General features: G+C 33.7%; 2 protein-coding genes, 1 long non-coding RNA gene and 1 pseudogene across 4 annotated transcripts; 1 reads left to right on the top strand and 3 right to left on the bottom strand.

Moving 5' to 3' along the window:
* Nucleotides 1–1652: 1652 nt before the first annotated feature.
* LOC148931149 (uncharacterized) lies at nucleotides 1653–5350 on the bottom strand (annotated as a pseudogene). The gene is made up of 5 exons (XR_016136630.1): nucleotides 4853–5350; nucleotides 4547–4625; nucleotides 3226–4044; nucleotides 2735–2977; nucleotides 1653–1952 (listed from the first exon to the last, which is right to left on the bottom strand). The product of XR_016136630.1 is annotated as an uncharacterized LOC148931149 (transcript).
* A 259-nt stretch (nucleotides 5351–5609) lies between these two features.
* Nucleotides 5610–11909, bottom strand: LOC148931148 (uncharacterized). The gene is made up of 11 exons (XM_089066735.1): nucleotides 11864–11909; nucleotides 11323–11445; nucleotides 11184–11234; nucleotides 11004–11084; nucleotides 10615–10692; nucleotides 10351–10518; nucleotides 10100–10202; nucleotides 9764–9856; nucleotides 8752–9674; nucleotides 7466–8683; nucleotides 5610–7276 (listed from the first exon to the last, which is right to left on the bottom strand). The coding sequence occupies exons 1-11, from the start codon at nucleotides 11907–11909 to the stop codon at nucleotides 5610–5612; spliced, it is 4551 nt and encodes a 1516-aa protein (XP_088922861.1).
* A 1051-nt stretch (nucleotides 11910–12960) lies between these two features.
* Nucleotides 12961–17499, top strand: LOC148931147 (uncharacterized). The gene is made up of 3 exons (XR_016136636.1): nucleotides 12961–13032; nucleotides 17205–17326; nucleotides 17404–17499. It is a non-coding gene; the product is annotated as an uncharacterized LOC148931147 (long non-coding RNA).
* On the bottom strand, nucleotides 13639–16030 carry LOC125216922 (uncharacterized). The gene is made up of 9 exons (XM_089068432.1): nucleotides 15976–16030; nucleotides 15789–15873; nucleotides 15606–15690; nucleotides 15454–15491; nucleotides 15157–15283; nucleotides 14911–15068; nucleotides 14722–14836; nucleotides 14340–14633; nucleotides 13639–14265 (listed from the first exon to the last, which is right to left on the bottom strand). Exons 1-9 carry the CDS (start codon nucleotides 16028–16030, stop codon nucleotides 13924–13926), a joined length of 1299 nt encoding a protein of 432 aa, XP_088924558.1. The 3' UTR covers nucleotides 13639–13923.
* Nucleotides 17500–25843: the final 8344 nt, after the last annotated feature.

Genomic DNA, 25843 nt, shown 5'->3' with positions numbered 1-25843 from the left:
GTTTCATTTCATTCCGACACGGGTTCAGAAATATTAAAAAAGTTAGTAGAATATGAGTCCCACTTGTATATACTACCTCCGTCCCACAATATAAGTCTCATTTCAGTCCATCCCACAATAAGAGTCTTATTTCACTTTTACCATAAATGGTAAGTAGGCCCCTCATTCCACCAACTTATTTCACTCATATTTTATTACAAAACTAATATATACATGAGACTCATATTTCACTATTGCGGGGCGGAGGAAGTATTAGTTATAAATAATATGTGAGTGGAATGAGTTAGTGGAATGTAGAGTCTTTATGAACTGAGCTCCTATTCGCGGACAAATCAAAATAAAAAAAGAGACTCAATTCACGAACGGAGGAATACAATAAAAAAATATCTCACAATTATTGACGGACTTAGTTAAGTCCATCATTAAAACTACTTCATTAAAGTTATTTAAAATGCATGGACACTTGTCCGTGAATTCTAACTAAAGATCAGTTGAAGTCGGTATTTAGTATGCATGGGCATTGGGGCGTGAATTCTAACTAAAAATCAGTAAAATATCCCCACATAACGACAAAACGTTAGTGTATGAAGGAAAGTGATAGTAGCGATTAGGTATTTCCGGTAGCAGATTTTAGTGTCGGCATGGATTGAATTAAAATGATGGATAAAATGGAAGGGTGGGTTGGCATCATCCCATTCAATCTTGAGGTTAAAGGTAGATTTAGGGACTTACATGTGTCTGCCGACCTTCAATAATTGCCATACGGATCAACCACTGAATGCACACCTCAGGTCCTCCCCCAAGTGTCACCACTTCTACCCTTCCATATTTGGCGTCGGCAACAATGACAAAATTAGATGTTTATATCCTTACAAAGGTTGAGTTGAGGGAAGGAGTATTTGGTAACATACCATATCAATCCAACATTTTTCTCAACTTTCAAAGAGAAAGCTTGACCAATGAGACTGCCAGGTGTTCAAAAAGACTAAACCCCCCCAATAATGGAGGATCAGGCAACTCATCCTTGGCAATCAAACATGGACACCAATCTTCTCACACTGGAAAAATGGAAACATGGGTTTCTTGGTTTCTACTAGGGGTGTGCATTCGGGTTTCGATTCGGTTTTTCGCCCAAACCGAACCGAACCCGAAAAACCGAGAAACCGAAAACCGAAAAAAATAGTATATTTTAATATATCTAATTTATTTTATTTTATATATACTAATAGAATATAAATATATATAACATAAAATTAATATAATATATATAATATTTATTATATAAAAATATATTAGAAGAATATATATTATATATATGATATAATATACTAAATTAATAGGATAAAAATATATAATAATACATTTAAAATATAATTCGGTTTTTCGGTTTTTCGGGTTTTTTTTCGCCCAAACCGAACTGAACCGAAGAACGAAATTTTTGTATTTTTAAAACCGAACCGAACCAAACCGAAAAACCGAAAAAACCGAACCGAATTTCAAAATTTCGGTTTGGTTTGGTTCGGATATTCGGTTTTCGGTTATTTTGCTCACCCCTAGTTTCTACTTTTAAAGCCAATCAGAGAATAACATTGGATTCCATATTGAGTCATTGACCCTAAGCAAGTCGGATCAAAGGTATTACCATTTTCACATACGTTCAAATTCAAAGGAATATGTTTAATCAATTGTGAACACAAAATATATGCCGCATGGCACGTACAAGTGAGCAATAAAATAGGCCAGAAAGTTGATCTAGAAATTTGCCAGGTTATATTCCATATGTTGGGACCAGTTATCTCGCTAGGGATGATAGAAGCAAGCCCTGCAGTGATCTACATGATGGTGGATATAGGCCATTGGCAAGCTCCAACACTTGTGTTAGTTCGGATATTTGAGACGAGCACATGTAAATTTCATCCGCTTGATTCTTTCTCATCCACTCATCCAAAGTCCTGAGTTATACTCAAGAAATAAAAATGCATATTCAGGTATGACAAGATTCAATAGATTATGTTAAAACATCGAGACAGTATATAATCTCCAGATAATTCTGCTAATTTCAAGCAAGAATTCATAAATTGTTCTCAGACACATCCCAACTACATATACAATTAGTCAAATACAATCTGAAACTGCATTCTGAAGGGTATAGAAATTCATTATCATAATGTAACACAAGTCATAAGAATCCATAAAACAATGGAAAGAAAGATTCCAAAGTGAAAAAAAACAGACAGGAAAAGTTCAGAATGTTTTCGCTTTACTCAGATTCAGGTAAAATAACACACTGCAGACTGTTTTCACGTTGTTTGCTAGGCATTCGGCTTATCATAATTGTAGATGGATTAGTAGGTATTATAATATCAGCCACTCAACCTACGACCAAAAAGTAAACTAAAGAGTCAAAAAAATACAATACTCCCTCCGTCTCACTTAAAGTTTCTCATTTTTCTTTTTGGGATGTACATCATCATCTCTACTTTATTCTCTCCACTTTACTCACAGAATAGCAATGCATAAAAACTCATGCCAAAAAGCAAACGTTTAGCTTCATGCAGGACGGAGGAGTATTTTCTACAAGGATTGACAATTGACCATTTACAGATTCTATCCACATATCTCACTCAAATCAGCCAGGAGTACAGTTGTAAGAATATTCACTTAAATGGAAGGCGCGACCATAAACCCTATTCCAACCCCAAAAGAAAGAAACATTCTAAGAGAAATAACTTACATTGAATCAATGCCATGACCAGAGGCACTGAACAGCACTCTACTTACAGGCTGCAAAACCAACTTATCAGTTGGCTCTGCAGAGTGCAAACTTCCAGCACAGCCCCATGAATTAGGATTCAGGATAACAATTTGCAACAAAGGCAATTTTGTTTCAACGTCTCTAACTATTGTCCTGAAATTTAGTTCATCTTCTGCATTTTCGAGCAACTGACTGGAAAACATTTTATCCAGGGAGTAATTCCTATATGAAGATGAAAATTACACACATTAGAGGATCATGGATAGTCTTAAGCCCTTTATTTCATACAGAAAGGTACCCAGTTACAGAAAACAAAGAGATAAATCCGACTACATATCTGTCCTGTCATTAAGGTCTTCAGCATATGGTGTCATGAAGAAATTACCTATTGCACATAGACCATACATTTCAACATCATGACGCTAAAGTAATTACCAACTAGTTTCAATACTACAGTTTGAGTAACTCACGCAAATGCAACGCGTGATCCAGTGGAAGGCACAGAAGTTGAAATATAGCATTTGAATAGGCGAATTCCACCATCTACCGGTAGATTATCATCAAAACAAGGATATGCTCCAAGCAAACAAGAGCATTGTGGGCATAAATATTTGTTCCAGCAGAAATCTTTTGAAAGCTCAGAAGTTCGAAACATGAAACCATTCCCCAGAGAACCATCCAGAAACAGTTTCTGGTTTTCAAGAAGTTCAACATTTTCTCCATTCGTTTGCACCTTAGAAGAGATTTATGAAATATCAAATATGTGAAGTACAACAACTAATATGACAATTTTTAGTTTCTTCATTCATTAATCTTTTGTTTTCTTCAATCTGTAAAGCAGAAAAGGTGGATAATAAACTATCACTATCCACTGCATTATTCAGAATCTCATTTTCCCCATCTGTAGAGAGTTTATCTTCAGGGAACTGGACTTCTGTGATGCTTTGTATACCCAGAATCCCATCACTGTGATTTCCGCAAAAATCTGCAGGTACTTTCTTACAAACCTCATTTAGTGAAACTGTGTGTGAACAGTCATGGCTTTAAGGATTCACATCAGGCTCAAAAGTTTGCCTGCTTTGCATATCAGGAACTTCCACACCAAAATATCATCTGTGGTCAAAGTAACAGATGTTGAATTCAAAAGGCACACACCTGGGACACACGTATATGATTTTGCATATTCTGCAACCAGCTTCTCACTTACACCTCCAAATGTGCAGCAACAGTTTCCAAACCAATTATCAGTGACTTCTCTCCAGTTAACTGAAGGCATTTCCCTGAAACATCTGCAACATATTCGGATAATCATAAATGCAAGTTCGTTGTCACTATATATCGGTATCACCTTTGGATATTAAAGGTCTGGGTCTCCATGGCCCAAGGTATTATTAAGGTGTACACGTTTTTGGCTTGGTCATTTGGCTCAAGAGAGCATGTGGACCAACACATCAAATCAGGGCCAAAATTACCTTTCATCATAACCATCATGACATAATTTACCATTCACACATAAGGTAAGAAGCTACAGTTGTATTATTGAATGTTTATATTGATAAAAAGATACTGAAACTACATTAGCACATTCCAAAATTGTGGATAAAAAGATTTGATAAACCTAATCCATCAAAACTAAGCGTTTGGCTTGTAAAACATGAGTCTTTTTTTCGTGCACGGGCAAAAAGCTCACAAAGTCATGCAAATTACTTCAAAACCCAATTACAAGGACATAATCAACAACGAAAGATATTGAAGAACTGGATAACCATAAGAAATGAAACGAATCTCTACCCGAGACCCTTCGTTAACTTTGAAGAGCAATTTTTGCAGTAGAAATACACTTCCTCTATGCAAAACAGCTTCCTTAAATCTGAAATATAAAGCAGACACGATTATTTAGAAACAAGATGTAGCAAGTCCTAGGCTAGCATAAATTTGAAACATACTTCGATTAAAAAAAAAGAAACAATTGCAATCAAATGAGTAGCGAAAACGCTATACAAAATGTAGTAAGCTTAATATCCTGCTCGTCTAAACGATGAAATTAGAATTTGCCCCAAGCAAAAATCACTAAGAAATTGGAAATCACTTAATTACCAGAATCCGCAGAAAGCGTACGAAGCTCATCACTGTTTTGCTCAACGTTGAGGATTGAATCGAAGTTAGAAACAAGGGAGACCGGAAGTAACAAAACGAGCTTAACCTCAATGTGATCATCGAAAACCCTGAAATTGAGCGGAGATTCCGGGTCGATTAAGACACGCGGCACCGGAAGCCTAACCGAGGTCTCTGTTTGGCCTTCGCATCCCCAAAACGACACCGTAAGCAGAGATTTTTGGGGGTTGAAGCTGAGTTTTAGGTCTCTGCACTGAGCTGAGGGCTTTGTGTTTGCTTTGAATAGGAGTAGCCGGAGTATTGACGCGTGAGACTGAGCTTCCCACGCAAACTGCCAGCAGCTAGAGTCGGCGGCGAGGGAAACCGGCGGTTTAGCGGCGGAAGACGGTGGCGACATTTTCAGATAGGGCTGGTTTGGGAAATTGGCGGGTAATACAATTTTATGACACATGTTTTCAAGTATACTAGTCATCCCCCGCGCGTTGCGCTGCTGACAAACTTTTTCTATCAATTGCGTTAGTACATAACTTTGAGTTTATGATAACCATTTGTTTTACAATGTTATAAAATTTTAGAATATTCAATTTAATGAGATGAAAAATATATTTAAACTGAGAGACTTGGAGCTAGATAACAAAACAGAACCTAAAGATTGCTACACAAAACAAGAAAGAACACAGGAAGACTTTTCTTTGTAAAATATACATAGGTCATTACAGTGAATAAAATATAAAATACATTATACATTGCGGAAAACTTCTTTGTACACTACATTGTCAGTAACATCACAATGTTCATCTTCATTTCCACATACTAAAATTTTCAAACCCTTACGACTTGTAACCCTTGAAATAGCCACATAAAGTTGACCATGGCTAAAAACTGGTTTCTTCAAAAATAAACCAACATGGGATAAGGATTGCCCCTGACTCTTATTAATGGTCATCGCATAAGATACAATCAATGGGAATTGCCGTCGTTGAAACTTGAAAGGCAACCTGATATCAGAAGGGATTAGGCATAATCGAGGCACCAAAACAAAATCTCCAGCACAACAACCTGTAAGAACTTTTGCTTCCAAAACATAATTTCCAAGTCTAGTAATAACCAACCTAGTACCATTACACAATCCAACATTATGATCAATATTTCTCAACAACATCACTGGAGTGCCTATCTTGAGATGTAATTCATGATTTGGAATACCAGAACATCGTATCCCATTCAACAATTCTGGAGTATGAATCTCATCTAAAATACCAGAACGTGCACTACATTGCACTGCACTATCAGCACTTAGATAAATTCGATCCTCCAAACCACTTTGAGCCATCATATACTGATTTATCATTTCAACAACTTCTAAAGTCGGTGCTAATATAGCTCGATCTTCTAAATAAGACACATCCTCAACATTTTGTTCGTATGTTGGATAAGTTGAAGAAACAATACTCCGCAAAGGATCACCATTACATTCCAACAACAAATCTGTCGGAATAACAACTTGTCCACATCCATCAGTACAATCACCAATAACACCATCACCAACACCTATCAGCCATTCACAAAATTCTCTTAATTTTGAAATGTGAATATCAGAATCAGCATTCAACAATCTCATGTTTTTTGTTAACCTCAACACCTTGCAATGATCCCATATATACGATGAATTAATAGTAGCATTAACAACATCTTGTCTACCACCTCTAGGAATAACTGGTAAGATTTGACGAAAATCACCACCAAAAACAACTGTTATACCTCCAAAAAGTTTTTGTGACCCATCATCCATTTCTGTTGAGGAACGCTTCAGATCACGGAGAGTTCTATCCAAAGCTTCAAAACAATGCTTATGCATCATTGGAGCTTCATCCCAAATAATAAGTTTAGTCCTGATGATAAGTTCAGCAAGTGGACTTCCTTGGTTAATACTACAAAAGGAATCTTCATTTAAACTTAATGGAATTTTAAACCGAGAATGAGCGGTCCTTCCACTAGGCAACAACAACGATGCTATTCCACTCGACGCAACATTCAAGACAATTTCTCCCTTTGAACGGATAGCAGCTGACAAAGCCGACCACAGAAAAGTTTTCCCAGTCCCACCTGAACCATATACAAAAAATGTCTCTCCAATACCTGAATCAACTGAACTGATTATAGAGTTATACACATGACGTTGTTCAGCATTAAACTTAGAGAGATAAACTGCATGCTCTTTAGCTAAAGCTTCTCTATCATAAGATAACTCCTCCATTATCAATCGATTCTGAGCAGGTTGAAGATATTGTTCAGATGGAAATGGCATTGATTCAAAATCATGTAAACTTCTCCCCAACTGCAACAACTTTTTTTCAATCTCAACTAAAGCAAAATTTCGAATTTCCATTTCACTCATCACCAATTCTGAAAAAAAAGGAACTGTTACATGATGAATAAAATAAATCAAGTAAATAATACTCTAGTAACAAATATTATCGATCAATCAAGTAAAATGAACTATTACATGATGAATAAAACAAATCAAGTAAATAATACTCCAGCAATAAATCAAATAAATCAAGTACAAAATAAGTAAATCATAACAAATATTACCTGGATGTTTAAACAACATACGTTGTCTATAAAGAATGTCATCCGACAATAAACTCCAGCAACTATTCCAAACAACTTCAGGACGACTAATAGAATCAGAAGACAACAATGTCACAAATAAAACTCTTAGTGCAGCAGCAGATGCCCAATTACTTACCTCTATAATTCCATTAATATACTCCTTATCATCATCCAACAATCCCAATGCATAACATGCATCTCTAAAACTATTATGCTGAGCACCATTAACAAATCTCAAATCCTCATAGCAAGTAGCTCCACAGATGATATTCAAAAGCAATCTCATATAATATAAATCACCTGAACCTGGAGGAACAAAGCGCAACCTTCCAATGGCAAATCCTTGCTTCCGTGGTGTCCACTCCCTTTTTTTCTTTTTCCAAACAAATTTAGTTGGGAATTCTGGGTAAGTCAGCAGCCTAGCATCAGGATATTTCTTATTAGCTTCAAACCAAGCTAAAAACATACTTTCAGTAACAGTTTCACGGCTCATAACATCATCTAAATTCATTGACTCATCATATATAATATGCTGCTCATTTGGCAAATGAAATCCTAATCTCTCCACGGCAGGATCCCTGTACTGTATTTCAAATCCAAAAAGCCTCCATGCAACTTCACATGGAGAAATATATCTACAATCATAATACATCTTAACTTCATCCACTTCTTTAACAGAATCAGCATCTGATGTAGAATTATAAAATGCAGCTGTTACTCGATCATTACCTTTGTTAACATACTTAAACAAATACTTGATGGATTGAGATTGATTACACCATTCAACATTAATGTGGGCTCCATACTTCATCAACAAATACCGATTATGAGGCACAATATATCGATTATCTAAAGGTATACCACTCTTTAAGATAATTCGACCATTATTTCTTCTTCTATAGACTGCATATCCATATTCATCAACTATTGTAGCATCTCTATAATTCTTTGGGAAATATTTAGTACAACGACGCTCAGACATGCAAGGAGAATTAGGTCTTACTATGCCACATGGTCCATGCACCATAAATTCACTCACAACTTTATAGTAATCTGGATCAGCTTCAGGATCCGGAATTTCAGAAGAAATAATTTTATCAATGTCTGCAGGTTCTGGATATTTATTAGCCTTTCCCAAAAACAAAAGAATATGCGCATGCGGCAAGCTACGTTTTTGGAACTCCACAGTATATATAACTGCACAAAACAAATTAATAAATTAAAAAAATATAAATATGAAACTGAAAACATTTTTAAAATATTACCTGCTACGACATCCCCAAACAATTTATTACGTCGGAAATCTGCAATCATATTGTCTAGTTTCGCCTTAAATATTCTACAAACGATATCAGGACGATCTTCATGCTTTAAACCTCGACTCTGAACATACCTCAAAATTTCAGGCCATTTAGGATTGCAAGTGAACGTAATAAACAAATCTGGATATCCAGCCCATCTACAAATAGCCATTGCATCCTGATAACTTTGAATCATATATCGAGCACCACCAGTATAACTTGATGGCAAAATTACTCGCATCCCTAACCTAGAACCATCAGTTTCACCACTTAATAAAGCATCAGCCAAACCTTTATACAAATCACAACGTAAAGTCTTCTGGTGAGAACGCACATACTTCAATCGGCCAGCTTCTACCATTGTATACGCATCAACTATAAATTGTTGGAACAATCGCCGAGAAGATAATATTAAAGACATGGAATTCAACCTATCATGCAAATAATAGGAAAAATATTCCTTTGGGCTAATTTTTTTGCGAGCAAACCCCAAACTTGCTTTCGACTCAGAAAATGGTATATCGTCCCTATAACCATCTTCACCATACGGATACAGCAATGGGTATTGTAGAGGAAGATAAGCTGGATGCAATTCGTCAATCCGTTTCAGTTGTCCACTGCGATATTCAACTATGATATCCCTGTCACATATATTTTCATCAAGATCACCAACAATTAATGCAGCTACTTCAGACGCAACTGGCAAATTATATCTCCTCCCATCTCTCCCTCTTTTGCCAATCAATCTCAACTTCACAGAGTCATCACTGTCAACCAACTTTTCCTTGGCCATTCGAAATGACTTCACTAAAGCATTATGCTCATCAAGCATTTGTTGAATCTCCAAAACTATTTCCGAATGCAATGAACTTAATTTGTCTTCCTTCCTGTTAAGATAATTATTAACTACAATAAATTATTTTACAACAATTGATTAATCATGTAAAAAAAATAAAATAGATAAAAAAAAACATACCTGACAGCCGATATGCGATTATTCACTTCATTCTCCGTGTCATAAATGTACAACTGAGCAAATTTGGGCCGACAATCTTTTAGAGGCATCATACTACCAATAAGATGATAGTTTTGACCATGCAAACGAAAAATTGAAGGGCCTTGTCCAACATTAATGCTACTATCTATTTTCCCACCCATCGAAGTGAATCCAAACATGCTATTATAGGAACGAATATTTTGCTGATAATGTTTACTCTTTGTGTTACCTCCAAAGAATAGCTCCCGAAGAAGTCTAGGCGGATCCACAAACTTTGCAAGTTGTATTTTTCCATTTACACAACAAACAGAATACCTTGGATTTTTAGCTTTAACGGATTTCCTCAATCGCTCATCATACCAAAAAATAGCACTACAATGTGAACAAACATAATTTGGATCACCAATGTCCAAATATCCTGAAAAAACAAAGAAGACTCTTGTTAAAACAACAAATGGAAAACAACCAAGTAAAATCACAAATACAAAGTTAAAAATATTCACAATTTTAAAATACAAAAATAAACATTCAATAATAAATAAATAATAAAACAAATATAAAAAAACCTGCTTCAGATGCAAAAAGAGAATTTTCTGTCCCGACAGAAATAGTAGACTTAATTTCTTTTGAGGTAGAAGCACATGAATTTCTTACCAAAATAGCATCAACACCATTCTGTAAATTCATACTTGCTGATGCTATATCACATTCATTCAATTTTGTAATTTCATCACCTACGAATAAATAAGAACAAAAAATCTGAAAAATTTAACTACATATACAGTAACACAAAAAAAAAGACTAAACTTATACAAATATTCAAAAATTACCACTCATAACAACAGAATTTTGGTAATCTCCAACTACAGTTTCTTGTTTGATTTCTTTCAAAGCAGATATACAGACATCTGCAATGAACAGAGTTAAATAATGTTACTATTAGTAATGCCAAAACACAATAAATGTTAAATTTTTGAAACATACTATAAAAGCCTATCATTTATAAGAGCACAATTTACAGAAGCCATTGTAAATTTTAGATTGCCATCAAACAATTTAAACTTTTTATTAGGCCTCCCTTCACAAACATCCCATGTCTGAGGTAATAACGAAGATACACCTACAAAAAATTTGAAATAACATTTATGTAGGACTATAAAAGATATAAGAAATAAAATAGAAATAAGTCCTCCAAATGCAAATAGATTATCATCACAACCTTTGAAAGTTTGAAAAATATCTTTTGACATAGTGGCACCATGCTCTCCTTTCTCAACATCAGCAAGTTCATTTACAGCACCTACAGTTAAAATAACAATAATAAAAAATGTTTAATTTATAATAACAATAAATATACTATGAATATGAGGCATAACATAATATAATTGTCATTTTACACCTAAAACAGTAGATACTTGATTGATCTCAACCAATGCAGAAGTCTTAACACCTACAATTAAATAAAAAAAATTAGTATCATCATTAATAATTAATAAATAAAATAAACAAAAACTATAAAACATAATAAAAAAAAATACCATCAAAGAATACATCATTCTCAGAGACCATTGTGAAGTTCAAACCACCATCAAACATTTTAAATTTTCGATAACCCATTCCTTCCCCAATATACAAACTCGTAGACACCAACGAAGATCCATCTACAAATAAACCATTCCACAGAATATCAATTACTCAGTCATTTGTTCCACAATTCTATATATGAAACCGCAATTTTCCAACTTACAAAGAGTAATCACCCATAAAACTACTATTCCCCTCCAGAATTTCTTGAAAAAATTGAAAAATCACCGGGAAAAACTCACAAAAATTTACTGCATGATTAAGCATACAATAAGAAACATTCGAAATTAGGATTGATCTACAGTTTCAACTCAACTCTAACTACACAACGCATTTCTCCAAATTGCAAACAAATCTGATACAATCAACTCAAAACTGATACAATCTGATACAAATCTAGTACAATCTGATCCAAAATAATTGCAGCACCACAAAACATAAATATGCCGAGGTTTTACTAAAAACTTGAATATCAATTCTCTATGAGATATATACCTGATACATTGTTGATATCTGCAAATATCTTGCTACCAAGCTTCATAGATTTCTGAATTTTTTTCATCCCTTTATTTTGTTTCTTCGCGATGATAGTTTCGACAAAGAAAGAGTGTTATTTTCTGTGTGGAATTTTTAATTGTACACGATTATACAAGGAGACACACCACTTTATCTGACATTACTTTTATCCATAAGTTAAGAAGGTTACACCAATTTATCTAATACTACTATCTTGTATTCATATTAATAATATTGGTACATCCTTCGAGAACATCAATGGAAGCCCATTGTAAAATTTAAACCACTATAAAAAACCAGGAGTAATATTTATTGTTAGTACATCCTTCGTGAACATCAAATTTGGACAAATAATCAACAACTTTCAAACCAATACAATAAATATGGACAAATTTTCATTAAATAGACACCAACTACCAACATGACATCATTAATTAAAGCATTATATAAAATAATATTTTAGAGTTTCCAATCAACTACACAGACACAACCTCTCCTTCTCAAGTTCTATGAGCAGCTGCGCAATCTCATTTTCTCATTCACAATTACAAAATCAGCAATTTGCACTTCCAGAAACTTCTATCCCGTGATAAAGTTCCTCAAACAACGTCAACAAAATACTCAAAAAAACCACTTCAATAGAGGAACATGCAACCACATTATGAGTTTCGCAGTATTACTCTCAAATCTGCTAGAATCCCAACCAAAAACACAATTGTGCATCCCATACCTAGCTTGAGCCACAGAATCAGAAAGGTGAGTCAAACTCAAATACGCTACTCAAATTCATATTTACAATGTCTATTATTTTGATATGATAATTACTAACAACTTTTTCGTTTGAATATACAAACAATTTGCAGACATCTATTTAGAATGATGCAAAATTTGGAAGACGGTGAAAGAAATTGTAAGATAATAGATCTTATAATTTCCACATTCCAAAAGACAATGAAAACCATAGAAAAAGTATTTTTTTTTTTAAATTTTAAATCTAAATTAATAAATTTTTTGTTCTGTAAATAATATTTAAATTTTTTTATGCCCAACATGACCAACACAGCACCAAACCGCACAAATAAAGCAACAAAGGAAGATACCAATTTGAATATGCTTGCATGCAACATATGGAAGACAGATATGCAAAGGTAATATAGTACTTCCAATTTCAAATATCAAATTATATAATTACCTGATACATTAAAAGTTTCTGATAAGACTCCACTTTGCAAGCTTGAATGATTTTTGAATTACTTTCATTGTATGATTCTCTTTCTTCTTAATGATTAAATATGATATTCTATCTTCAAAAACTTGACTTTCAATTGATTATCTATTGTGAGGAATGTATCTTTGACATGAATAATGCAAGTAAATTAGACATTATAAATAGATAACAATATAACTTAACTGCACACTCCTCAGACAATACCCTGAGGATAAAACCTTTTATGTAATCACTTATTCAATGGAGTGACGTTATGAAATGAACAACATAAAAATATTAATTACAATGTAGTTAATAATCCCTTCAAATATGTTATACTATAAATATTAAAGAAAAATTAATCAAGCTATGAATCTTCATCAGGAAAATTGAACTAATACTTATTTATAATAATCATATCTTCTAATAAAATTATATTTACCAACAAATCAGACAAGGGAAATAAAAGCAGAATAAGCATCGAAAAAAATATGAAACACAAATAATTAAACTCAACTGCCAATATTTACATAAGTTCAAGCAGGAGTTACATAATAAGTCATGAGCCTAAAAGCGAACTTACTCATCTTGCTTGACTTCTATTTCCCAACAGAAGTCAATAACAAAACATAATCTAAAGATGAGTAATCCATGACACAACCAACATACATAAACCTACAATACTACATACTTCCTTGCAACTCATCTTTCTTGACTTCCATTTCCCAATGGAAGTCAAGATCAAAACAGAACCAAAAGATGAGCAATCTAAGACACAACCAACATACATAAACCTACAATACTACATACTTGGCCTTCACCAACACCAGCATCAATCAGTGGGCTCTAGCTTCACAGCAACCAACTTGTTCTTGGAATCTTTCACACTTCCTTCAAAATCACCAACCAACTTGCGCTTAACCCCAGGAGTGGTCTCAATTTCTTCTCTTTTCAGCTTCCCACTTTTCTTTCTCTCAACGGATGGACAGACATCATGGAACACATCCAAGTTGATAACCAGATCATCCTTCATGACACAGTTTGTAGAAGGCACATCCAAATCCATAACCACATTTTCCTTCATGCCATCATTCATTGAAACATCATCCAAATTTACCACCAAACAATTCTTCACACCACTGCTAGAAGGAGATAAAAACTTATCGCCAAACACCTAATATTAAAATATGAAAGTAAGATTAATATCTCACAATAATATACTATACAAATTTCAAATATATAAAATACCTTAAGAGAATCAACATCACTTCCCAAGTCAGGAAAGTCAACAATTTGAGAGAGGGTGCTGCACTCATTAAGATACATATCTTCATAAGTTGCTGCAGTTTTACTTGCTTCAAGATTTGCAACCACATTGACAGAATATTTCTCAATCAGAGCAACATCAGTAATAACTTTCTTCACATTATAAGGCTTTAGATGAAGAAAATCATCTTCATTCCTAAGAGCAACCTTAAAGAGAAATATCTTTCCAACAACACAATCCTCAATCTCTTTAGGCACATTATTTGGTGATACAACCTATTATGTTAAAAAAACATGTCAAAGTTTTTTTTTAATAAGAAATATGAACAAACAGAGTATAAAAAATCATAACATTTGCAACCACCTGTGCACAATCAAGCTCAGAAGCTTTTTTTTGTAGAATTTGCACACATTCTTTGTCCCACAAAACTAACTCCGCAGTGCTAGTTCCATCAAATACTTCAAATTTCAGCATATACCTATAAAAACAAAACACGATTATCAACCATAAACACATCAACAAACATAAACACAAGTAGTCTTTATTTACTACCTCATAATTCCAGAACCATCAAACTTGGAACATCCAGTACAGTGAAACTCATTGCATGTCTTCTCCACTTTTTTACCACACTTTTGGCAACATATGTAAAACCATTCCCCATAGCAACTGACTGACTCTACCCTTGCACAAATCCAATAAGTTCCATCCTGGCCAGCCAATAACTATAAATAATTTAAACTGATAGAACATTGATTACTTAATAAAAAACTAACAAATTAAGAACCACAGTGAAACCTCAAGACAGAATAGTGTATCAATGCATTTGATACATCCAAAACTGAAAGATTCATCCATAACCATGGGCTTATCATATTTCAGTGAATCTGGTAATCCAAGACTGAAAGAATCATCAGACATAATCCTACATAAAAAATAGAAATTAAATTAAAAAATACATTAAAAAATTTTAAAGCACATAAAATTATGACAAAATACTTAACTATTAATTGAATATTGAATGTAGAATATAAACCATATAAATCACCTTTGCTGAAACTGATTTATAACGCTTATATCTTTGTTCAAGCACACCTTGGAAGCATTGTAAACAGTCCCACATCGTATTTGACCTATAATAAGAATAGATGTACATATATTAGTAAAAAAGTAATCAAACATATGATTTATATAATAAAATAAACTTTACCATTAAATTTAGAAGCCTTGCAGAACTACACCAATACAATTGGAACTATCATCTGCGAATCACGCTGGCTCAAAAATGCATCAACATTTTCACCCCAAAGAGCACAACGCATAGCAACATGACTGACATGAAAATAAATTTATAATCAAAATATCATCTAATAAATATGCATAACATAAATATATTCTCAATTTATAAGTTAAACACAATGTAGTTTTACTTCTCATCCTCCAAGGCCAATTCCAAGAGCCTTGAACGGGGATCATCAACTACCTTAGAACATCCTTTCACAACTCCAACAACATCTACAATGTTAATATTACACAAAATATTAATGATTAACAAATCAAGAAATAATTTTGACTGGAGAAAAAAAAGGAATAAAAAGATGAATATAAAAAACATACCAAATAGAGGACAACTCTCAACTTCTGAGAGGTTTGCAATATCATCGATACTCATTATATTAAAGGGATAGCAACAGAACATAGGATCTTCAATTTTAGTAATCATAGTTTTTTCATAAATTTGTATTTTGTAGTCATGGCTTGTGGTTTTATATTTTCGTGGACTATTCTTCACGAAAAAGTTCTGCATCAAATATATATCCCCTTCATTGATCAGACGGCCTTTTACATGAACTACACTTTTTGGGAATGTAACATGAATCTTTACACCCTGTAAAAAATTAATCTGTCAAAAAATTTCTTCAAATAATAAAAAAGTTCATTGTCATAATTATATATAAAAAAATATATAGTAATATACTACTATAACTTTACCTCCTCGTCATGCATGATACACTCCAATGAAAGCGCTTCAGCAGTCCTGCCAGCCCAATATGTATTGTAAGAATGCACACATCGAACTTTAATACGTTGAGTCACACTTGCTTTAGTTAAATTTCTCAGCAAAGTAACAACTTGAGCCATAATTTCCTTTCTTCAATGGAAAAACTGAAATCATAAAAGACAATGTTATTAGTTTACATTTTATAACTACAAAAGAGTTGAACAAAACTGAAAAAAATAAATTAAACACCTGTTGATGGTGGAGAGATGATGATCAATAAGCCAACTATCAGCTATTTATAGAAGAAATTCTGTGTGAAATTTACATACACACCAAAAGATCCACAATATTACACGTTGGTTAATACACATCAAACGTGTAAATATATTGATAAACCACTAACACTCTAATCAATATACAAGCAAACTGCCGCCCAAAACCTATCTGCTCTGTCTTTCAGAAATTCATTCAGTCGGCTATGGCGGCTAGGACCTAATAGATATATAGATATTTTAACCTAATAAATCATGTTGGCCCGAATTGATATTTAAACCTAATAGATATAGATATTTTAATGCATTTCGTTCATTTCCTAAATATGCTTTTTCTTTCCAATTTGATAAATTCTCACTCCAATTAAGAAAGTCAAATGCTCCTATAATTTATCAATTTTAAAGTTATTGCCAATCACTTATTAATGTTCTTCATTTTACAAAATAGTTGGAATTGGCCTTGGAGGATGAGAAGTAAAACTTCATTTTGTTTAACTTATAAATTGAGAATAAATTTATGTTATGCATATTTATTAGATGATATTTTAATTATAAATTTATTTTCATGTCAGTCATGTTGCTATGCGTTGTGCTCTCTGGGGTGAAAATGTTGATTCATTTTTGAGCCAGCGTGATTCGCAGATGATAGTTCCAATTGTATTGGTTCAGTTTTGCAAGGCTTCTAGATTTAATGGTAAAGTTTATTTTATTATTTAAATCATATGTTTGATTACTTTTTTACTAATATATGTACATCTATTCTTATTATAGGTCAAATATGATGTGGGACTGTTTACAATGCTTCCAAAGTGTGCTTGAACAACGATAAAAGCGTTATAAATCAGTTTTGACAAAGGTGATTTATATGGTTTATATTCTACATTCAATATTCAATTAATAGTTAAGTATTTCCATCCACTCAATTGTCAATCACCCAAATTAAACTCAATTAGTTAGTAGGGTTTTTTTAAGTGGAACTTGTATTTATTTGTTGGTGGAAAGAATAAATTGGATTTTGAAATACATTTAATTAAAAAAAATCAACTAATCACACTTTTGGATTAGTCTTGCACCTGATTTAACTTTAGGATGATTGATTGATTAAATTTCCAGCTTTAATATTGGGAGGGATGGAAGTATTTATTGTGTATTATCTGGAAATTGTGTATTAACTGGTAATTGTGGATTATGATTGATTGAGAGAGCTTCTTTTGTGTAAGATGATTTGATCTTGCAAGTTGGCAGATAAATTACCCAACCAAACAACTTTTTCAAGTTTAAGCACAAATTCCCTCCCAAACTTTAATTTGAAAATTGGCACAATTCCTTGAAATTTCCCCCCAAAAAAACCTTGCTTTTAAGGTAGTATAGATTGGCTGATACGGCCCATATAAAAGTTTGGGTCATTATTACTTTACTAGTGTTAACCCACGTGCGATGCACGACGGAATATTTTTTCGTCATACAGTTTAAAATCGTTAATTAGTTAAATAAAATAAGAAATAATATAACTATATATATTTATAAATAGAAAATATATTATATAATAATAATTTAATAAATATATGCTCCTCAATTCATTTTACACCTAAAGACATAAAATTAAATATATTTGAAATGAAATCAAGACAAACACATTATTTGGACACCAATAAAGAGACTATATCAAGATACTTTTGAAAAATATGTTTAAAACAATCCTTCATATTTCTCTACTAAAAATAATGTAAATCACACTTTTAATAAAATAATAAATCGATAACTCATACTCCCTCCGTCCCGCTTTAGCAGTCCCATTGACTTTTCTGCCATCTTTTTGTAAAAATGGTAAAAAAAGTTAAAGTCGAGAAATGGTAAAGTAAAAGAGACAATAATGTAGATAAGACTCTTCTCTATATTATTGTCTCTCTTACTTTACTATTTCTCGACTTTAACTATTTTTTATCATTTTCACAAAAAGAGGGCAGAAAAGTCAATGGGACTGCTAAAGCGGGACGGAGGGAGTAATATTCAAAACGTCAAAATTATGACCATAAAAAAATTCAAATGATAAACTATACAAAAAACATGACATTAATTGGTTGAATTAACACTATTATATTAATGGATAATGATAGCCCCTTTGAACGTTGGAACGTTAAGCATTATTTAATGCACTTTTAAACGTGGCGTGTTGGAACATGAAACATCTATACTATTTTTATGCTACTTTACAAATCTCAATACTGCAAATTTTCTTTTTATAAAAATATACTTAATATAATATACTACTATATTTTACTCAGTATGATCACCTATAGATAAAGATAATTAGATTCTCTATATAATATCAGTTGTATCCCAGAACAATTAAGTGCTAAATCCTAATGTTAACCATAGTATTATGAGTAAATCATAATTTGGTAGCAGACTATTTTATTTTGTTTGAATAACTAATTGTTTGATCAACTCGATTTTGATAGGTTTAATTATCTCACTGTAAATATACATATTATGCACTACTGATTAATTCATCATAAGTGATAAAATATTATTTTTTGTGTGACACCACTTAATATAATTATAGCGTCAGTGACAATATAAATATACAAAAATAATAAATTGTGTAAAGATGAACATAAATATTATGCATGTTTCAAGTTAAGGATGTTACAATTCTTCTATCTATAAGAATTGTAAGAGATATTAAGTTAAAATTCTTGAACATTATACACGCGGTACTCAAACTATTGCAATCAAAGAAAAAAAACAACAACAAATGAAATGGAAACTACATTCAAAATTATAAAACAAACCGAACCATAAATCTAGTCGAGAAAAACCCTATTTCCGCAAGATAAATTACATCACGATTAGTGCTCTCGAATTGACGTATTATCCACAAAGACAAAATGACTTCCTCCTAACGTATATAACATCTCAAACCCGCTAGGTACCGATAAACTTGATGGAGCTCCAAAAAATTGAGCAATACAATGTTCATAAAATATACAATAAAATGTTGAGAGCTTGGGGGAGAATGGAGAATGCTTTTGTTGGTGTGTAATTCATCAACAACTCTATACATTTTATAGACATAAAATTAAAATATGAGAAATCATAGAATTAAAACATCATAAACTATAAAATTAAGAGAATATAGGTTACAAATTTTATTAAATGGTCATTATCTTATTTAAAAATTTGTAACTGCTTACTCATTATATTGCTTTAAAAATTAGTCAAAGAATTTAATAGTAGTTTTATTTATTGTATTTACACCCTTTGCACAAAATAATAATTCAAATCCTCCCAAAACTCGCCTTTTATATATGTATAGATTCAAATGGCCCAAATATTCTTGTATGGGCCAACAATCACTTGACTTTAGAGCACCCACAATGGTCGGCGAGCGACCGGCTAGCCGATTCTCGGCGCTGGCCGGTTCGCTCGCCGAACCATTGCAATTGGCGAGCGCTGGCCGATGCGCTCGCCGCCATTGTAGGCTGGCGATCGGCGAGCGAGCGGCCAACGCATTTTTTTTAATTAAATTTTCGAAACACTGTATATACGCGATTTTCACGTCATTTTCATTCGCACCATTTGTTTTAACGAGTTTTTTCTCTCTCTTAATTTCTGTAGAAGAGCAACAACGCGGAATGGATAACAACAATGAGTCTACTCCAGCGACGAGCGAGACTCAAACTCCCACAGTACCCGCGGGAGCTGGATGGGGGCCCATGCCCGGCGAGTACTACAGCATGTACCCTTGGCAGCAGATGATGCCGCAGGGCGGCGGGCAGGGGGTACCGGGGATGCAACCCAGTATGCAGATGATGCCCGGTTTGGGAGGCGGGATGCAGATGATGCCGGGGTGGCAGGCGGGGGTGCAGCCCGTGATGCAGGGGACGCCCGAAGGGAGGGGGGGGGGGGGGGACAATGTCTATCGTCTCACTCTTGATTTTTTGACTGCGTCTTCCCACACATCGACCCCAGTGGAGACTTAATTCAATGGAGATGAGACTTTCTCCTTAGAGGAGTTGTTGGAACAAGTCGATCGATATGATGCCACTCCCATGGATATAGGGGCAGTCGGTCAGGGGCGGGGGCAGGCTCGGGACGCACCGAAGAAGAAGAAGGGCAAAAAGGTGGTAGGCGAGTCGTCACAGCCGGCTGATGACGACAGTGTACGGAGGAAGTGGACGGATGATGAGAACGTCGCGCTGTCCAAGGCTTGGGTGTCTGTTTGCGATGATCCCCTCGTTTCGAACAATCAGAAGATCGTCAACATGTGAGCTAAAATTGCAGCAACCTACAGGAGGAATTGCCCGCATGGGAAGACATACATCGGGGAGGAGTGCCGGAAGGGGTGGTAGCGAATCAGGGCTGCGGTCTCCCGATTTGCGGGCTTGTACACCAACGCCCTCCGCATGAAGACCAGTGGACAAACTGACGAGGACTGTAGGAGGATAGCGGAGAAAGCCTTCCCCGTGCCGGGGCTGTATAAGGAATTCACCTACTGGAACTGCTATCTATCTGGTGCTGATGGATTCTGAGAAGTTTCGGGCGGGTGTCGATGCTGGCTGGCCGAAGAAGTAGCGGCAGCAGCGGCGGTTCCCACGACCTCCCCGAGGATGTTCAGGAGTTCCCGTCCCCTCCATCCTTCGCTCGCCGCACTTGCCCGGTTGGTCAGAGGAGGGCGCAACGGGCAGTGAGGGGAGTCGCCAGGTGGTCCAGTCGGCATCCCCCCCTGCTGGCAAGTCGGCAGCCAAGCTCGCCCTACGCACGTCAACAAACGCGTAAACAAATGCACAAGATCTTAGCTGAATGGAGGGAGGCAACTGATCCCGTGGAGAAGAGGTTTCTTCACTCAATGCTCGAGAGTATGCGGGTCAATTTGGATTCCGCCGCGGCACAGTTGGGGGGGATCAGACGCGGGCTCAGATGCCGCAGATTTGGGGGTCCCGGGTAGCGGCGAGGACGACGGCGATGACGACGAGGAGTAGATTGGGGTTGGGGCTCGTGTATGGAAGCCCGTTTTTTTAATTATGTAATTTTTTTTAGTTAATGTACTTTTTTTTTATTTAAATAAAATTAACGAATTTTCCCGTATATGTGTCGTAAATTTAATTCCGTATTTTGTGCTTAATTCCGTAAATTTAGTTGTTTTTTAATAGTGCTGATGATGTGGCTAGCCTATAGCTAGCCTATTACTTGTCCAGTTGCTTGTCTTGATGATGTGGCAGGAGAAATTTTAGTGCTGGTGATGTGGCATGAGGAGTTTGTGGCTAGCCTATGACTGGCATATAGCTGACCTATTACCATTGTGGATGCTCTTATACTAAAAGAAACGTATAGAGATTTTAAGATTAGTTTTGTACCATGATATAACTTGTTAATACAACCTTTGACTGATAATGCATATCCTAAGTAAAACTAAAGAATGTCAGTAAGATATCTTTCATAAAATACATATATATTTATAAATGTTGTCTATTAAAGTTGCATATAAATTGATACTTGCTAATATATATGGATTAATAATTGGTGATACATGTAACTAGAATTGCGTCAGAATAGGAGTAACTTCTTAATTTCAACCTTTGACTGATTATATTGTTGTCATCGTTCTCTTTAGAAAATTTCTGTATAGTATTTAAGAAAGTAAATAATTTAATCAAGATAATTATCTAAAATCAGCAATAGAAGTGTGTATTTGTATAACTATATGAAGTGATACCAAGTAAAATCAGTTTTAAGAAAAAACTAAATTATTGTAGAATATATTAAACAAAAATCAGACAGAAGTATCTATAGTTTAGTTTAAGAAATGACTAAAAACTTGTAGAATATAGTCTTATACTAGTTTAGTTTAAGAAAAGACTAAAAAACTTGTACTTCCTCCGTCCCATATAATTTTACACAATTTGACTTGACACAGATTTTAAGAAATGTAATAGAAAGTGAGTTGAAAAAGTTGGTGGGATGTGGGTCTTACTTTTAAAATATTGGTTTTATAATAAAATGTGAGTAGGAATGAGTTAGTGGAATATGAGGTCCACTACTAAAAATGGTAAAAGTGAAATGGGTAAAATTATGTGGGACGGACTAAAATGGAAAACTGGATAAAATTATGTGGGACGGAGGGAGTAGTATATAGTCTCTGCAAGTATCTGTAATACTCTCTGCAAGTATCTGTGCAGCCTTACGAAAAATCTATACATATATAAAAGGCGAGTTTTGACCTTTTTTGAAAATATATATAAGTTTTGTCCTTATTCTATAATAATTATAAGTTATGTGATCATTTGTTGTAAGTGTAACTGTAATAAATATTTATATGAAATAAATGTCATGAAATGATTTAGGCTATAAACGCCGTTGCCTAATGAATTTAGATTACATATAGCAATTACAAATATTTGTGAGTTTTGGGGGTACCGGGGTATTTGAAATGGGACGTTACAAATGTGCAACAAACGACAGTTCAATACTAATAAGAGAACTTATGAAGTTTGGTGGATGATTCAAAAACAAAAACAAAAAAAATGAAACACAATTCAGAGCATAATGCATATGTTAATCAGCCGTCCGAGTATATACTCGTGATTATAATCAATTAACCAATTTATTACCAGAATCAAAGAATATAATTTTGATTCAATTATTAATTATAACAGATTAAACAATTATATCATTTCCATAAATGTAATCAACTTAGTCCACCTATATATGATTATAATTTTAAATTCAACCGTTAGAATTTAAGAGAATTAATTCCTATGATTCTATGAAATCGGTCCGCTACTCTTAATAAAAGAAACGCTCCTAACATATTGTTTTAAATAGCCATTTTCATGGAAAAGCTTAGAATTTGTCACCTATAAATATTGATGCCATTAAATCATACACATTACTGAATTCATAAACAAAGGAAAGAAGGAGAAGCAAATTCTTAGTGTTGGAGTTGCGCCACTGAATCAAGAAGAGTTCAAGGAAGCTTTCTTTTTCCATAATCACTCCAGTTATGGAAGTTTTTTATCATATTATGTTTCATGATTAATTTCATGTTGTTCAAAGCATTATTTATATTCAATTATTTACTCATAAAATTATAGCCATTTGTATTAGATTTGTAGTTTTTTTCGAGAATTGATATTTTTGTCAACATTTTCTTCATTTCGAGATAATGCAATTTGATGTTAGACCGTCAGTTGATCGAGAATAAGGAATAAATTGGTTGATGCATAGGCTGCAGCGGAAGTGGATTGCAGAAGAAATGAACGGAAGAGTGAAGAAGAAGATGTGACGTTGTATATTTATTTGGTTAAGATTTCTTTTGTTTATTTAATTTGTAACTACTTTTATGTTTGTGCTTAGAGTTTTAAGTATTGAGCTTCGTCTTGGATATAATTCTATGTATAATTATTGCAAATAACATAGTACTATCTTTTTTCCAAAAGCGATAGATATTGTGTGGATATTTTGCATATTTTAATTTGTATTTCCGTGGATGGCACTTATGATTTTACTATTAATATAATTTTTCAAAACATGAACTAATACGGTATTGTCATCATATGAATTTATTTATGTACTACATATTTAGTTACTCTTCTATATATTTTAATATTCTTTAGTATCGATGACTATTGTTGTGTATTAAATTTTTAATGTGAGTGGTATTTTAAAGTGCTTGTGTTGTCCATTAATAAAATATAAAATTATGGTTGCTATTTTGTGGTATTAGAGATAAGAAAGTAGTTATTGGAAATTTTGAATAATTTCATAAATAATGCAACTTTTGTACAGTTACCGAAAATATGTGTATTCACATGATTGATTTCTAAAGTTGTTTAATTTTATGTTTTGACATTGTACATTTAAATTGTTTCATATGTTTGTGATTTTTAACCCTTGCTTGCTGATTTTAAGTAGTTAATTCAAAATATAAATTTAATGTGATGAAATTAATTTCATCCGTACATAGTACGGGCGTGACACTAAGTTAAAAATAATGCTCAACTTATAACTCTAGAAAATAAACCAAATCTGTAATGCCTAATCTATAGAAATTACAATCTGTTACATGTAATGTCAAAACCATAACTCCCAATCTGTTATCTTATTTAAGATTTAAAACACTTCTTGGATAAATCTGATATATGATAAACAACCAAAAAAACTATATATACAACACGGAAGTGTAAACTAAAAGAAAATTCATTAAAAAAAAGGCATCAGCCGTGAATACAGATCAAATTCATCTTAAAAGTGCTAAATAATACCAAAAAAAAAACTAAGATGAAGATTCTGATAAGTTCAAAAAGGTTAAGCAAAAATAAAAAACACCTAAATTCATAAGTTTTTCCCACACTAATCACCAATAGATATGTCCTGACTGTAGCTGACAGAAGCCTCATCATCTTCTTCAATCACATTTACTTTCTTCATCTTCTTCTTGATCTTTCCAAAGGAGACATCATCACAGCTATCAAACTCATCTTCCAAGCACCTCTTCACACTTCCTTCAACAATCCATTCAATCCCATTTTGCTTAGTAACTACAGATAAATCAGGAGTGACAAACCCCTTATCGGTTACCTAAAAAAAGAAGTTAAAGGTGAATTACAAACCACTCCAAAAAAAATGGAAGAAAAGGTCATCTTAGTATTTGAAAAAATACCTCTACAATATCCGCACCAAAGAGTAAATCAACCAACTTCACATTAGAATTCAGAAATTGTGATCCAATGTTCAGAGGCACATGCTTATGTCAACCCAAATTATGTTGTGTCAATAATAGATCTGTTTGGTTAGTGAATCATGCTCGAGTTTTAAGGTAGAAAGTTTTGTTCAGTGTTCAGATTGAGAATTTTCTTAAGGGGTTGTTCGGTTTGCAAGATTGTATCTTGATATATTAAATATGTAGTGTGTTTGGTTCATGAAATTAAATCTCACAACTTAATCTAAGATGAATAATCATATGATAATTAGTCATGACCAACAATCTCACAACTTAATCCAAAATTATATTTTAATATTATTTTATCTAGTAAACCAAACACCTAACTTAATAAAGTAGGTTCAAATTGAATGCTCTATTAAATTCAATCATTAGTAGTGCTATTACCATAAAGGGTACTCAAAATTACTGGGGCACGGGTACGTAGCTATCTTATATTGTTGACGTTTTCATTGCATCATTAATACTACTAGATTATACTTTATG

The sequence above is a fragment of the Salvia hispanica genome, chromosome 3, assembly GCF_029641045.1.
Source record: "Salvia hispanica isolate PSC_SH4W2 chromosome 3, Shi_PSC_v1, whole genome shotgun sequence".
NCBI classification, from domain to species: Eukaryota; Viridiplantae; Streptophyta; class Magnoliopsida; order Lamiales; family Lamiaceae; genus Salvia; species Salvia hispanica.
Note: the sequence above shows the minus strand (reverse complement) of the source record. Positions and strands in the feature narration are given on the sequence as shown.

What these genes read in the sequence shown, in the direction of transcription:
- LOC148931148 (XM_089066735.1), bottom strand. Translation starts at nt 11,909, where the DNA reads ATGAAGCTTGGTAGCAAGATATTTGCAGATATCAACAATGTATCAG. An exon ending in TCTTTTTGCATCTGAAGCAG is followed by an intron (nt 10,203 to 10,350) that starts GTTTTTTTATAT and finishes TTGTTTTTTCAG; the next exon opens with GATATTTGGACATTGGTGAT. An exon ending in AATCGCATATCGGCTGTCAG is followed by an intron (nt 9,675 to 9,763) that starts GTATGTTTTTTT and finishes TTATCTTAACAG; the next exon opens with GAAGGAAGACAAATTAAGTT.
- LOC125216922 (XM_089068432.1), bottom strand. Translation starts at nt 16,030, where the DNA reads ATGAGTATCGATGATATTGCAAACCTCTCAGAAGTTGAGAGTTGTCCT. An exon ending in TGAGAGTTGTCCTCTATTTG is followed by an intron (nt 15,874 to 15,975) that starts GTATGTTTTTTA and finishes TTAACATTGTAG; the next exon opens with ATGTTGTTGGAGTTGTGAAA. An exon ending in CTGTTTACAATGCTTCCAAG is followed by an intron (nt 15,284 to 15,453) that starts GTGTGCTTGAAC and finishes TTTTTTATGTAG; the next exon opens with GATTATGTCTGATGATTCTT.